The sequence below is a fragment of the Atractosteus spatula genome, chromosome 21 (genome assembly GCF_055471065.1).
Source record: "Atractosteus spatula isolate fAtrSpa1 chromosome 21, fAtrSpa1.hap1, whole genome shotgun sequence".
In the NCBI taxonomy this organism is placed as follows: Eukaryota; Metazoa; Chordata; class Actinopteri; order Semionotiformes; family Lepisosteidae; genus Atractosteus; species Atractosteus spatula.
Genome location: NC_142726.1, coordinates 2840991 through 2854816, shown reverse-complemented (window position 1 = coordinate 2854816; position 13826 = coordinate 2840991). Strand labels below are relative to the sequence as shown.

The 13826-nt window shown below is 41.9% G+C and overlaps 1 protein-coding gene across 3 annotated transcripts in view; it reads right to left on the bottom strand.

Annotated features, from left to right (window-relative positions):
* kctd15b (potassium channel tetramerization domain containing 15b) overlaps nucleotides 1–13826 on the bottom strand; it is a 30357-nt gene that overhangs the window by 11734 nt on the left and 4797 nt on the right. For all 3 annotated transcript variants that reach the window (XM_088939181.1, XM_088939183.1, XM_088939182.1), the window contains exons 3-4: nucleotides 7161–7305; nucleotides 816–1121 (exon numbers count right to left, since the gene is read on the bottom strand). In XM_088939181.1, the coding sequence (XP_088795307.1) occupies nucleotides 816–1121; nucleotides 7161–7305 (451 nt within the window). The remainder of the gene's footprint in view (nucleotides 1–815; nucleotides 1122–7160; nucleotides 7306–13826) is intronic.

Genomic DNA, 13826 nt, shown 5'->3' with positions numbered 1-13826 from the left:
TATATTCTCAAGGACAAACCACAAGTATAGAACCTTGATCCATGGTTGTATTCACATGAAAATAACACAAAAGACTATAACAAACAGACAAAAAGCACTTGTTGGTACCGTTCTTATAAGAGAGCAGTTTGGATTAAGTCCTGCTATATATATCTAGACACCACATTGAACAATAAATATCTGCAGTTATAAAAGCTCTTCAGGACAGGAGAATGGATTACGTTAAAGAAGGTAAATCCAGGACAAACACACTCTCAAAAGGACAAAGTCATACATGTTATGCCGCCATATAAAAGTTGTAAATGTGATGTTACAATTTCTCTTTGCACTCACTGCCTGTATACAGAATAAACCAGAGAAAATGGCGGTTTCTGTCTGTCGTCTTATCTGGAAATTTGCCCGATCCTACGCTTCTCGCAGTGCCCCCTGTAAGTATTGACAGGACTGCCGTACAGAATCATAAGGGAGTCCAATGACAAAGCAGCAGGGGCTTCCTGATGCTGGAGTCTCTTAGTTTTAGGTCAAACGTGCTCTCTTGTTTTCTTAATGGGAAGGTTAGCCCTCCATTAAATAACTGCCTGACCTATTTCATTGTGCTCCTGAAAGGCTGGTTGGCACTTCGAGCTTTAACAGGTCACTCGAAATCTCCACCCGTTCCACGACTGAAAACATACAAGCGGGAAAGGCCTAGAAAAAAACAGTCAAGAAAACCCCGAAGATATGGCTATCCCAGGATTAGGAATCCCCGGAACACTGCGTGGAAGTCGAAAGCTATCCGGACGCCCCCCCCCGACTCGTAGAAATAAGCCGGTTACCTGCACAGAGTTCAGCCTGCAGTAGCCGTTGAGGGGAAACCGGATGACGTGGGTGGGGTCCTGGTTCCAGCCGGCGTTGACGGAGTTGCACATGACGTCCCCGGTCTCGGGGAAGACCTCCTCGATCAGCACCTTCTCGCCGCTGAGCGCGATCCTCTCGCCCAGGTCGGGCGTCACCCGCACCACCAGGCAGTCGCAGGGCTGCGCGAGCTTCCGGTGCTCCGTCTCCTGCTTCCACCTCTCCAGCTCCTTGATCATGGGCGTCAGCTGGTAGTAGCGGGCCTCCTCGTAGAGCAGGCTGAAGTCCTGTCGCCACGGAGACACCACGAGGGCGGGTTAGGAGGGGCGGGTACCTGCTGCCCAGCTGCCAGACTGGTTTCACGTTTGGCGTTTGTTACCAGCAACACTTAATAATAATCACTTATTTTAATACAGCACTTTTCTGGACACGCCACTCAAAGCACCTCACGGGTAATGGGGATCCCCTCCACAGCCGCGACCTGGAAGATGCAACAGCAGCCATAGTGTGCCAGCCTGCTCACACACACCAGCTCTCAGTGGGGAGGAGAGCAGAGTGATGAAGCCAGTTCAGAGACGGGGATTATTAGGAGGCCATGACTGGTAAAGGCCAGAGGGAAATTTGGTAAGGACAGCAAACTGGCACTTGGCATCGGCAAAGACTTCTTTCTTTTCTACACTTGCCCAAAACTTTGGCAGTTTTGTGAAAATTCAAGACGCTTTTCACATGAAAAAGGAAATATGTCACGTTTGGCCTTCAGTCATTCGGCGATGACGATTCTGTGAACTTGCAGCACACTCATACTAAATATCAGTAGCCCCTCCGACACAGCCATGCTTACTGGGTTATACTCTGCAAAGTTTCTTGTGAGCAGTTCCTACCAAATCTAAAACCTCCCTGTTTTTCTCACAGCCGCCTGAAAATTTCCCCTTTTGAAAGTGCCTGTTCAGCAAGCAAACTTACTATTATTTCACAAAACAATTTAAATGAGCCCCGTCCTTGGATTTATTCTAGAATGCTCACAAGTGAGCGCTTTAAATCGTACAGTATGTTATGACTTGTTTTATGTCCTTTTCTTTTCCTATTTGTTTTTTAATGTCTCTGTTAATTCTTCTGATACCTGGCCTACATTTCCCTGCTGGAATCATGCCATCAGAAACATGACCTGTGCAAGCACACTTTGAATTAGACTCCAGCCGAGAGCTTCTATTCCTGCAGTATGGAATTCATTTTGCCTTGTACCACTGATTAAAGACCTTGGGCCATGTTTACTTGGGAAGACCAGCAAGTCAAAGTAATATAAATAAACTGTAAATGATAAGCATTCATTGCCCTGCGCACAAGTCAGTTTACGGATATATAAATGCTTGTGGTCGGCTGGGACAGCCGCAGCTGTAGATTGAAAGAATCAGCATGGCTCGTTCCACCACACCACTCAAACAGGTCTGCACTGAGCCATGTGGCTAAACTGCTGCATGTCTTTGAGGGAGATGGTGAAAGACCAGACAGATTGACTGCGTTCTCCCCCAGTCATGTTTGCGGGAGGTAATATCCCAACCCGCCATCTTTCAATGTCCCACCAGACCAGATGGCACCATTGCGGGATACTACCATGAAAAGCCTCACTAAAGCACAGCAAACCATCCACACATATGGTGAGGCTCGCCGTGACTCTTCCTGACCCACAGCAGGCACACTGCACGCAGCGCAGTCCGGATTCTCATTCAGGTCATGTGCAGGGCCAACGAAAAGAGAATTGACCCATCGGTGGCTCCTGGTTATATCTCAAATATTTGGGATCAGTTTGGATTTCAGTGTTTTTTTCACATCAAACAGCCCACACATTATCCACGTGGAATGTGTGGAATGTGTTTCAACCTGGATGGGCCAAAACAGATCGGAGGCGTGTCCAGGCACACCTGATAAAGGTACTGGCGCTTGTCCTGCTCCCTCTTCTCCCTGACCTGGACGCTGAAGGCTGGCCTGGGTACAGTGGTAGCTGATCTGAGAGAGGGCCCAAGTCTCCTAGCAGGGGCTAGAGCTACAGTTCGCCCGTGCAGGCTGCTCAAGCCCGATACCTCCTCCCTCCTGCCAGCGCGATTATGAGAGCTTATTAATCCATGATGCCACAGTTGCATGGCAATGGCCTCCTTCGTATCTATAAAATCCCCCTTCTCCCCATGACTCTGCTCCAGCTGCAGCATTAGAGAGCAGTGACACCGTACATCTCAAGCAGATGTTCTAATATTTAAAATTACTGCATGTGAAGGGTTTCTTTTTTTTCCCTCTCCCTCCCTTACTGCTGCTGACAAAACGCATACAGCGATGTTGCCCTTCAGGGTCCTTGCGGTATCAAAGTGTAGCTCCTCATCATTCACAGGTCTGAGGCAAGGGATGGATATGTTTTTAACGGGGGTCTGTCTGCGAGGCAGTTTAGTCATCCTGAGCAGTGCAGAAAACAACAGCGAAATCCTAACTGCTGAAGTGAGGTTGGAAAAAAAAAGACCCAACAGCTCAGTTTTGCTGGCAACCCTGCTGACTTGTAGCTCTGAGACAGAATTCACCAAACCAGTGGCCAGACAGGCCTGTTGTGCTACAAAATAATGATCCCATCCTGATTGCTCACTGCCAGGCAAATTCTCTCAGATAGCAGCCAGTTCTTTCAGCAAACTGGGATAATACAGACCCTCGAAAAAATGGACACACGCACACAAAAGCAAAAATCAATCAAGTCATCTTCTATTTGTCAGAGGCTCCACAGAATAAGGATTCCTCTCCATTTGCCTCGCAGCCGACATACATTTCCAGACCCAAATTTAAACTTCGCCTGCAGAAAACCTGCAGCATCTGAAAATGAGGATTAAAATCTGAAAAAAAAAACACCTTAAAAACCTCCTGTTTGGCAATTCAGTACTAGAGAGAAACTGAAACATGTAAAAGAAACTTTTTTCATGTTGTAAGTCTTATTTGATAATGCAGTTTAGGAACAAACAGCAAGGTACAACTTTGGCAAGGGGCTCACATAAATACTACTGGGTCTGTCAGATGTACCTGTTCTGCATGTACACTGGCCTCCCCTGTTTACCATTGTATGAGAGTAAAAACATACGACTTCATAGCTTATCGCAGTACATGGTAACTGACCTCCGACCCCTGTTTCCTGTACTGGTCAAATTAAAAAATTCATGGGTTTTGTGTAGCATTTTTACTGTATATTAAATAAGGAAGTGATTACAACATGGCCAAATGTGCACAATTGTAAAACGAAATAAAGCACAAAAAACAGCCTCACTGGGCTGATGCTCTAAAAATACTGCACACATGCCGCTAACATTAGGAGAAGGAAGTTTTTGCTGTTCGTTGTCGAGATTTTTAAATTCCATCCTGACTTTCACATTGATTTAGCAAAACACACAATGCCAATGGCTGCCAGCAGTACAGAAACAAGCCCCTTAGCAAAGGGAGACACGATTTTCTAGAGATAAGGAGATGCTCAATCCGGTCTGACAGTATTTGCATTTTTTCAAGACGCACACATTGAAAGGTAAGTGAATTTGGAACAACTCATGGAGATGAAACAGTCTAGACACTGCATTTACCGCGGTAGTTGTTTGGTAACATCTGAATAAGTGAAGAGAGCTCTTTGAGACTGACGTTTGGCTCTCGTACATCCCCGCAAAGTCGTACCTTTTGAGCTTTCGATGTGGTGCCACATGGTTTCTAGTAACTGTAGTCTCAGGGCTGCAGGGAGACAGCTGAGATGGTTTCTGAGAATCAGCAGCCGTGTCAGTTTGATCAATTCTGTTGCTTGTTTCCGTGCTGCTTTTCAGAAGAGCGCTGCCCAGTAGATTGTACAGCTTAGCGCAGAAGCAAATCATGTGTGCACCAAGCCACGATACAGGAACTAGTGTACGGCTAAAGAAGATTTGGGGGGGGGGGGGCGGCAATGCATTCAGCTGAGATTGTGACTTCTGATCTGAGTCCTCTCTGTGCCCTGGCATTGCCCCTGCCAATCAGTAACATTTGTGGCCTCTTATCCAGTTTTGCCTGGCACTTGCTTGTCTTTTCTTAAATTGAGCGAGGAAAAAAGAGAGAAAGACAGACAGAGCTACAGCTTAGGTAAGCATCTCACCTGAGAGCTTCACCAATCACTCCCAGTGCAAGACTAGAGCTCTGGGCCTCCTCCTCCTTTATTTCCTCGGTAGGCCTTTGCAACACAAATGGTATATTTATTTGTACGTCTTCAGCCCTGTGAGAAACTCTCACAATTTATTCCTTCAGTGTCCTCATTGTTCAAGCGACTGCTGTACTTGAAAGCAGTTGCAGTCATGTGCTGAAGTTGAAGTTTAAAGGAACTTGTCCAACACAGATCACTGATCAGTGATATCACATGATGAGAAACCTGATTTATACATTTAACCTTTAAAAAGGAAGCATAGCCTTAAACACAGGGCTATGTCAAAATTCTACTGTTAATTTACTCCTAAACTATAAACCTGACAATTAGTCTGTTGGTTAAAACATCGCACTGCTGTTTATGACATTTTCAGTCTGTCAAATGTAGCTGGTTTAATATAAAAATATAAAAAAGGTGATGAGTTATTCGCTTAGCATGTTTTTTATTGCTGTTTTGGAAGTGAGCTTTTAGCCAACTATGGACAAACAAAAAATGCCACTGTCCTGCAACAGGCAGATAGTTACACACACAAACGGATGGACCCCTCTTCTGCTTGAAAAACTGCTTAAAGGAGGGTGACTCCTTTCTTCCTATTCCCCTCTTCCAAACCAAGTGACTGGTTTAAAGACATTGGGTCTTTTAAGGAACAATGTTTCTAGTCTGAATCAGATGAGCCTGGTTAGACTCACTCATAAACTCTTAAAATTACTGAAATTCAAAGACGAACCCAAAACGCTCTCGCAATGAGGCTTTACTCTTGGCACAGCCAAGGGACTTCCACAAATAGGTATGGGGCACTCATGTGTGAGGGAACTCCAGGGCTTGTTCTCATATATACACACCGGACTAAAGGTAACACAGCATGAAAAACACCATTTCTTCTCACAGAGCCTGAACAGGGACACTCATACTGGACAAAGTAGGGAGAAATGAAGCAGAAGACCAACCATCCTTCAGGACTGAATTCAGGACCAACCTTTTCTAGTTTTACTGAAAGAAACAGAGCTTCTGTATCCCATTAGCTTTTTATCTAATAACACTATCCATCCATTTTCTAACTGCTTCATTCAATTCAGAGTCATGGGGGAGCCAGAATCTGTCCCGGCACGCAGTGGACATGAGGCAGGATACACCCTGGACAGGACACCAGTCCGTCGCAGGGCACACCAACACAGGTGTACACACGCACACCAGGGCCAATTCGCCTACCAGTATGTCTCTGGACTGTGGAAGGAAACCGGAGGAGCTCCTGGAGGAAAGCCAGACAGACACGGGGAGAACATACAAACTCCACACAGACAGCACCCCAGGTCCAGGAACTGAACTCAGGGCCACAGGCAACCATGCTATTCATTGCCCCACCTTGATACCCCTAGCTACACCAGGGAGCATTTAATCTCTGGCGGAGCAGGATTGCATCTGTACCACCTATCAGCATACATGCTGTATTCTGTAAATACCCAATATGGGATCGGCACTTATTTTCCATCTTTACACTGTTGTGTGCTATCTCTATAATGGGCTGCATGAAATGCGATTAAATCTAAGCAGCATGAGTACTGCAAGGTCCAGAGGTTGCTTGAATCAGACTGGACTTGCTCAGCAGTAGGAAATTTTTAATTATCATCTCCAGGATGTGACTGGTGCCAGCAGAGGACATATACTGCACCTCTGACAGCCAGCGTTTCTGTTTTTTTCATAATTGTTTCCCACGGTGCTTAGATGCTTCTGGGTAAATTTCACCACGTTTTACGGAAACAGATGCCAAAATATTCTGGCTCACACAAAAAAAAAACATTTTTAACCGCCTCTTAACACTCTTAACAGCAGTCTGGTTTTGCGCTTGAACAAACACTAAGTGCCAAAAAAATAAAATAAGACTGACCACGGTCAGTGCTTCAGTCTTTGCTGAGAGTAAAGGGGTGTTTCTAAACTTGAAAAAAAAAATGTTCAAAGTTTTTCTTAAAAGTCTGAAACGGCTGTTTTAACCCAGAAAATGACCGAGTTAGCTGTTTCTTCAAAGGGAAAAGAAGGGGAAAGGCACAGAAAACAGAGGACTTGGTTCTTCTGTCTCAACAGTCACAGTCCTCTACATTGTTAAGTGCTCTGCCTCGGCCTATTAACAGACAATTCCACACCTGTTCCTTACCTTGAAGTCATCCGGGAGGAGCAGCTTGGATGTCCTGAGGAAGCTAAGAATGTACCGGAATATCTCTCCATCTCGGTCGATGAAGTAGTGCTGTTTCAAACTATCCAAGACAATGGGCTCTGTGCCATTGAACAGGCGGCTTATTCTAGAAAGAAATGGGGGAAAAAACAATTAAAAACTGAAAAATCCTGTATTCTCATTTCCCACTGTAAAGGGACTTATCCACCTCCTGCTTAGAAGCTCTCTTATTCTCTTCCGTTACAGATGGCCTAAATATCACCCTTCTCAGTCCAGGTCCAATCAGATTATTAACTACAGTAACTATCGCCTAATTAATCACATTCGAATTAAGCTGGAAACAGAAATCTTTTTGAATATGGTAATATATTGCTTGAAAGAAGGAGCTACGGAGATGAATGTCTCATATTCCAGGCCTTTGGTTTTGCTATCTCTTCTCTAGCTTTATAACTGTGGTATTTTTTTTAATGCTTTTGCAATACTTGCAGCAATAAACAGTGAGGGTCTTGGGGGTGCAGTTCAGTAACTGTAGATTAGATGAATGCCCCTGGCATTAAAACATTTAAAGTAAGACATCTAAAAATGCGGAAACAAATAAAATTAAATGAGGGGGCACTGAGAAGCTTTTTAGCTCAATATTCTGTGATGGAATTATGCAGCACAGTCAGTAACGAATGAATTAGATTGCAGCATAGCTGAGACATACAACTTCCATAAAAGCATCGTTCTGAAAAGAGTGAAGCAACTGCTTGAACCCTCAAAAAAATCAAAAGATAAATATCACGATTCTTTAGTGAAGTAGATAAAAAAACAGATCCCATAAATTGCTACTGATATCCACCTTCATTCATAAGCAGACCGCATCCCTTTTGCAGAACTCAAAAAAAGAGAAAAATGCCTTTTTTAATGAGCATAGTTGGCTTACCCACCAGAGTCCACAAAGGAAGAAGAATGCATGAATTATTGACAGGTATAGAGTAATAAGGTGGGCTTTTTTGCTCTACGTCCTCAGCTGACCCGCTAAAAATGAGCAGAAAAAAATAAAAGAGCAATTAGCTCTGATGTTTGCCATGAGGACTAATCAGGAGAGCTCTGGAAATAGAAGCAAAGTTAAATCTCTCAGCCTCTATCCGCCTCGTGCCTTATGCCCGTAGATAAGGTTGTGCACTTTACTGTCTTTCAGCAACAATGCCTATCAGTTATTTGGCATATTTGGAATGCCTTATTTTCACTCATTCACTCTTTTTCTGCTAAATTCATTTTTAAACATGGGCACAATATGTTTGATGTGCGCGAAGGTGTGAAATGTCAGGGATGATTTCAGGTTGGGCTCACAGTCTAAACCAGCAATTAACTGCCTTTTGTCTCCAGAAGCAGAATGTTCAACTGTACTGCCTTTGTATTCATGGGTATAATGAAGGGGATAATTGCAGAAGGCTATTTTTATGATGAAGTACACATTTCAACAGTGACAAAAGTTAAAATCTGGAATCGTTAGGCCCTCATATAACCTTTCCTTTATATTAAATCTATTGCACAAGGCACTAGGGAGTTCACTAGTGGCACAGGTAGTTTTTTCTGACCTTGTAAAGTGCATCAATATGGAACTGTGACACAGTATATTTTATCAGATGCTCCCAAAAGCAATAAGTTGCTAACTGTTGAATCAAATAAATATGGAAACCTATTGTTACTGTAAGATTGAAACAATCTAGGAGTGCCACATAAAATATTTTTCTCAAGTAGGCCTGAGGCCACATACTGTAAGGTTATTGTGAAAACAGCTCTTCAGAATGGCTTGGCACAGTAGTAACTAATCACAAATCAGAATAACACAATGAATGCTCATTGTAACAATTATGTTTTTGTTAATTTTCTTACTCCAGTTCACGAACTATTGCTATTTGGTAACTTTGATTTTCTTAAGACCCAGAACTCCAAAAAGGGACAAATTGCCGCTTCCTTAATTTAATTCAAGCACGCAGAAGTCCCAGAAGAAAGCACAAGGAATCCTTTGCCACCCTGTTTAAGAAATGGAAGCTATTAGTCACACCCCTGCTGAGGTGTTAACGGTGGCTACTAAATTGCATGGAACAGTAACATAAAAAGTACAATTTTCCTCTTTTTTCTTCCTGTCACTTCTCTTCTGATGTTGTTTTAAAGGTTAAGCTGCTGTTTGTATGAATAAAAATAACATCCCTGGATTTAATTTCGAGACCGTGTCATATTTTCTCTGGCTGTTTTCCTGTTTTCTCACTGCTTCATTCCTTCAAGCTTCCCAAATAAGCTTCTTTAACAACAGCTGTTGCTATGGGAAGGGGTCACTGATAGCATCACGTTGATGTAACCAGCTCTTTAAATAGCAGTTCAGTGTCAGTTCTGGCTCGCTCACACGTCTTCCAAAAACGCGTTTTTTGGAAGGTTCACATACAATCTGCAGAGCCCCGAAAATTACTTACCACTGTTAATGACCCATTGTCAGGACAAGTAAGACAGGACAACCACACAAAAAATGAAACGATACATTTCTTGCCATTCATGGACTTGTGTATGGAATGTGTATTACCACCCTGCACAAAATCTGAAACACATTTGGCTACTTCTGCTTCTTGTGGTAGAAGGGTATTTTAAGAAGTCAGAAGACGCCACAGCAGTTTGGAGCAGTGGTTGTGGTCCTGGATTAAGGGGTTGTGGGTTGTGGGTTCAAATCCCATGCAAGGCACTGCTGTAGAATCCTTCACCTGAACTGCTCAAGTAAGACTCCCAGATATGTAAACAACTGCAAATCTATGTCATTTTGAATACAGGTATCAACCAAATAAATCACTAGGATAATTTAAGAATGGTCAAGTGTGCCATGTTTATCTTTGATTTACGATCTTAACTTTTGCCACAGTCACAGAGTTGTCCTGAAAATCTCTACAGTACTACATCTCTACATCTATTGTTTCATTCTGAAGCATTACAGAATCATACTCGGGTTATCCGGTTAATCGAATAACAACTATAAATAAAACAAGGTTTATAGTGCTTAAGTCTCTCATTTAGTCATTTCAAATGAGTCACCCACAGAGAAGACTAGCCTCAACTCCACGTCCATGCTCATCCTCCACAGATACTGTATACCTGAGAGTCCTGTACCTGAGAACAAATGCAATAAGTCTGATCTAGAATACATTCGATTTTCTTTTTGAAATACAGCTGGGGATTCAGAGTATTAATCGCACCTCACATTGTGGAGTATACAGCTCTGCTGGCGGAGGGCACCCAACTCCAAGTCCGATCTGGTCTGCACCCCAAACTTGTGTTCTTACAAAGCTGTGCAGTTTTTGCCCTGAGTAAGGGCCATGCGCGAGACACTCACTCTCTCTCCTTTTCTGGAAATCGATGCAAAATGCTTTATAAAAAACCAATACTCATCTCACAGTTTGCCTGAGGTGATCTTTTCTCATATGGTCTTGCAATTCTTCCAGCTAGAATTTTCACCAAGCTCGCTCCGGGCCCTCCTCTGTTTTTCATCTCAACTTTTTAAAGCAATTAAAATGCTGCTTCTGTTTTCTTTTCTCCACCTCCCCTCCCCCCCCCACCCCCCACCATTTTTTAACTTGCTAGAAACAAGAATATAACTACTCGAGAATATACCGTCAAAGGGCTCACTGGGCTTTGCATCTGTCATGTCAAAACAGGTAAAGGAAAGAGGCCACCCAGCGTGCTGTCTAGAGATGAGTGGACAGGACTCAAACAGCAGACTGAAGGACAGAGAAAGGACTGCTCTACCTTACCAATGATAGATAGATACTTTATTGATCCCGTGAGGGAAATTGCAGTGCAACAGCAGCTCAGCACAGTCAACACAGCACAGTGTAACGAAATGATCCAATAATACAACAATACAATACGTATAGTCAGTATGGTCAGTGAGAAGTGCAGTAAAAGTTTTAAAAAAAGTAAAAAGTTTTAAAAAATGGTGCTTCAGGGAAGCTCATCTGAATAAGCTGACAGCAGATAACCATTTTAACTAATCCAGGCTGGAAGCGGTACATATTTGTAACAAAGGGGTTTAAACCTGATGGTTAGAACCGGGGTTTAAACCAAGCGTGCACTGGGGAGACAGTTGTGTATGTATCCAGAGAGGGGGAGGTGGCTCAGAGTTACTGTATGATTTCAGTAGTGTCACTTTGACACGTTCGATTTGATTCACTATAACTCATTCTGCTTTTGTTGCACAGTAGGGATGAAGGGAAATATCCAGCATGAAGCACTACAGCCCATTCTTAACAGTCCTAAGAAAAACACAAACTGAGTGCAGTGACACTAATTCAACTGACAGAAGAAACGGAAAAACAGTATTTTCTATGCTTATAGTACAGTACAACTTGCAGGAAAAGGTCAAACGTATGCCGAGACAGTTTTTAATTCAAGCTATTTTACAAGTAAAGTTACGCCAAGGTACAGTACAGTTGGTATCAAATAGTCTGAGAAGGTTTATCTTCACTCTTCGAAGCGAATGGGAACATTGTCCATCACTACCTCCAATTCTCAGTCATAATGTCAAAATTAAGCTAACTTAAGCAGTGATAGACTTCCAGAACACCAGCTCATACATCTTTCATGAATCTTGTCCTTAATGTGGCGGCCTGAAAGAAGATGAATTCCCAGACATTACTTACTAGACTAAGTTTCTTTTCTCTTTCTGCATAATTAAAAGGGCAATCTGTTAAAAAAATCACTGCATTTTAAACTTTTGCATACTGAGCTCAGAATTCTGACTGAGTCTTGACAGGACAATGAACTGAACTAAAAATCAAGATCTCTTATCAATTCACACCTATTTCTCAATAAGATATCAATAAGTATCATTTCCTGTTTTTTTAGCAAAACCAGTTCCATATAACCCAGCACAAAACACGTCTAATTAAAATAATCACTAGATATGCCTAAAACCGGCTCAAGATATATTCTAGTTATATTTTTTTCTATAATTTAAGTTCAGGATACAGAATCTGATTAAGTAAAAGCAGCAAACATAACTTTGACTAAAGGAAATTAAAAAAACTCCAAGAAAAAACATATTGATGCTTTGATTTTGAAGGCAAAGGCTATTCTAAGTCAAAGGATTGACCTTGCCTGACTATAACCTGTCTGTTCTCGGGAGTACAGTTTCCTCTGTGATGAACGTTGGAGTGTTTTTCGAATTTCAATGCACGACACGCTGGCACTGAAAGAATTGCTCTGTTAAAATATTTCTACACTTCATGTATTCTAGCAGTCAGGCTGTCACTAAAGACTCTGGAGTGAGAAACCTCAGATACTTTCAGGTTATAATCTGTTAATTTATGGCTGCAAGTCCTTGTTCCTCATCTCCTTACAAAGCACAGAAAGTTAAAACTCAATGCATAATAAAAATATGTAAATATTTTCACCACCTTTCTAGATGCTGTGAGTCTAAATGGATATTTGTTTTAAATTTCATTGTGATTGATAGATCATTGTATTCTTGAATAGCACACTCATTCCCTTAACCTTCAGCTGTTTTTGGAAGAAGTTTGTTTGCTTTAGATATAATATAGTGGAGCACCCAATTCTATAGTGTGCCGGAAATACAAGGCAACCAGCACACAATATTTTCTGCTCAATGTCCACTGAGACTACAATTCTTGAAACTGAATCTGCATTTCAAAGTAAGCCACAGAAGGCAAAAATACTTAAAGAAAGAAGTTTAATTTAAAACCTCACTGTGGTTTTACTGTTGATGTATTTATCATTTTTCATCTTCATTTCATCCACTTAAAATGTTTACAGTGAACCACACAAGAGGCAATTTCTGCTACAAGAGTGAAAGGCACATTAGAGTATGCCCTTACTCCTTCAGATGTATTTCAAACATTGTTGAGTTGTAGCCTATTCTTCAATAGATACAATACATTTCATCGATATATACTGTATACACTGTTAAACAGTACACATATCAAATCAGTGTCTATTCTTTAAAAATGATTTTAATAATCTTCACGTCAGAGAATGAAAATACTTACAGATAGCTCTACAAGAGACGTTTATGTCGATAATATTATTGCAGACGCTCGATTAACCGGTTTGCTTGCTCCTTCCCATATGCGATACACACTGTTAGTAATGAGGTTCTAAAATAAGACCATCACCTCGACAACTTTCTAAAATACAGTAGTACAGAGTTTGGTCTTCCTTCAGTTCTAGGAACTGACGCGTACAAATCCCATGACATTTACCGTATTTAGGGCTTCACACGAATAGAAAATACGATTACTGCTTAAGACGTATAGAGCTGCTTGTTCTTGAGTTATACTATTCACGCTTATCTTAAACATGATTACCCTTCAAGAACTATTTGACTGACTCGTTTTCTTAAACTTCTCTATGCATTTTCGTTAGCTAGCCACCCGGTATTGCTTTCTTACACCTATTCAATTTGTGGTAACTGAGGAATCTCGTTCAAGTGTGAGTCAAGCACTCCGAACTCTTGAAGAGAACACAGGCAAACGTCAACATATCTCAACCACCCATCTGATTTAATCACCTGTTTTCCGTCAAATGGTGATGATTGTTTCTTCTGCTTTTTCACTTTATATTTTAAGCGGTGAAAAAGTGTACTTCTACACAAAACATTGT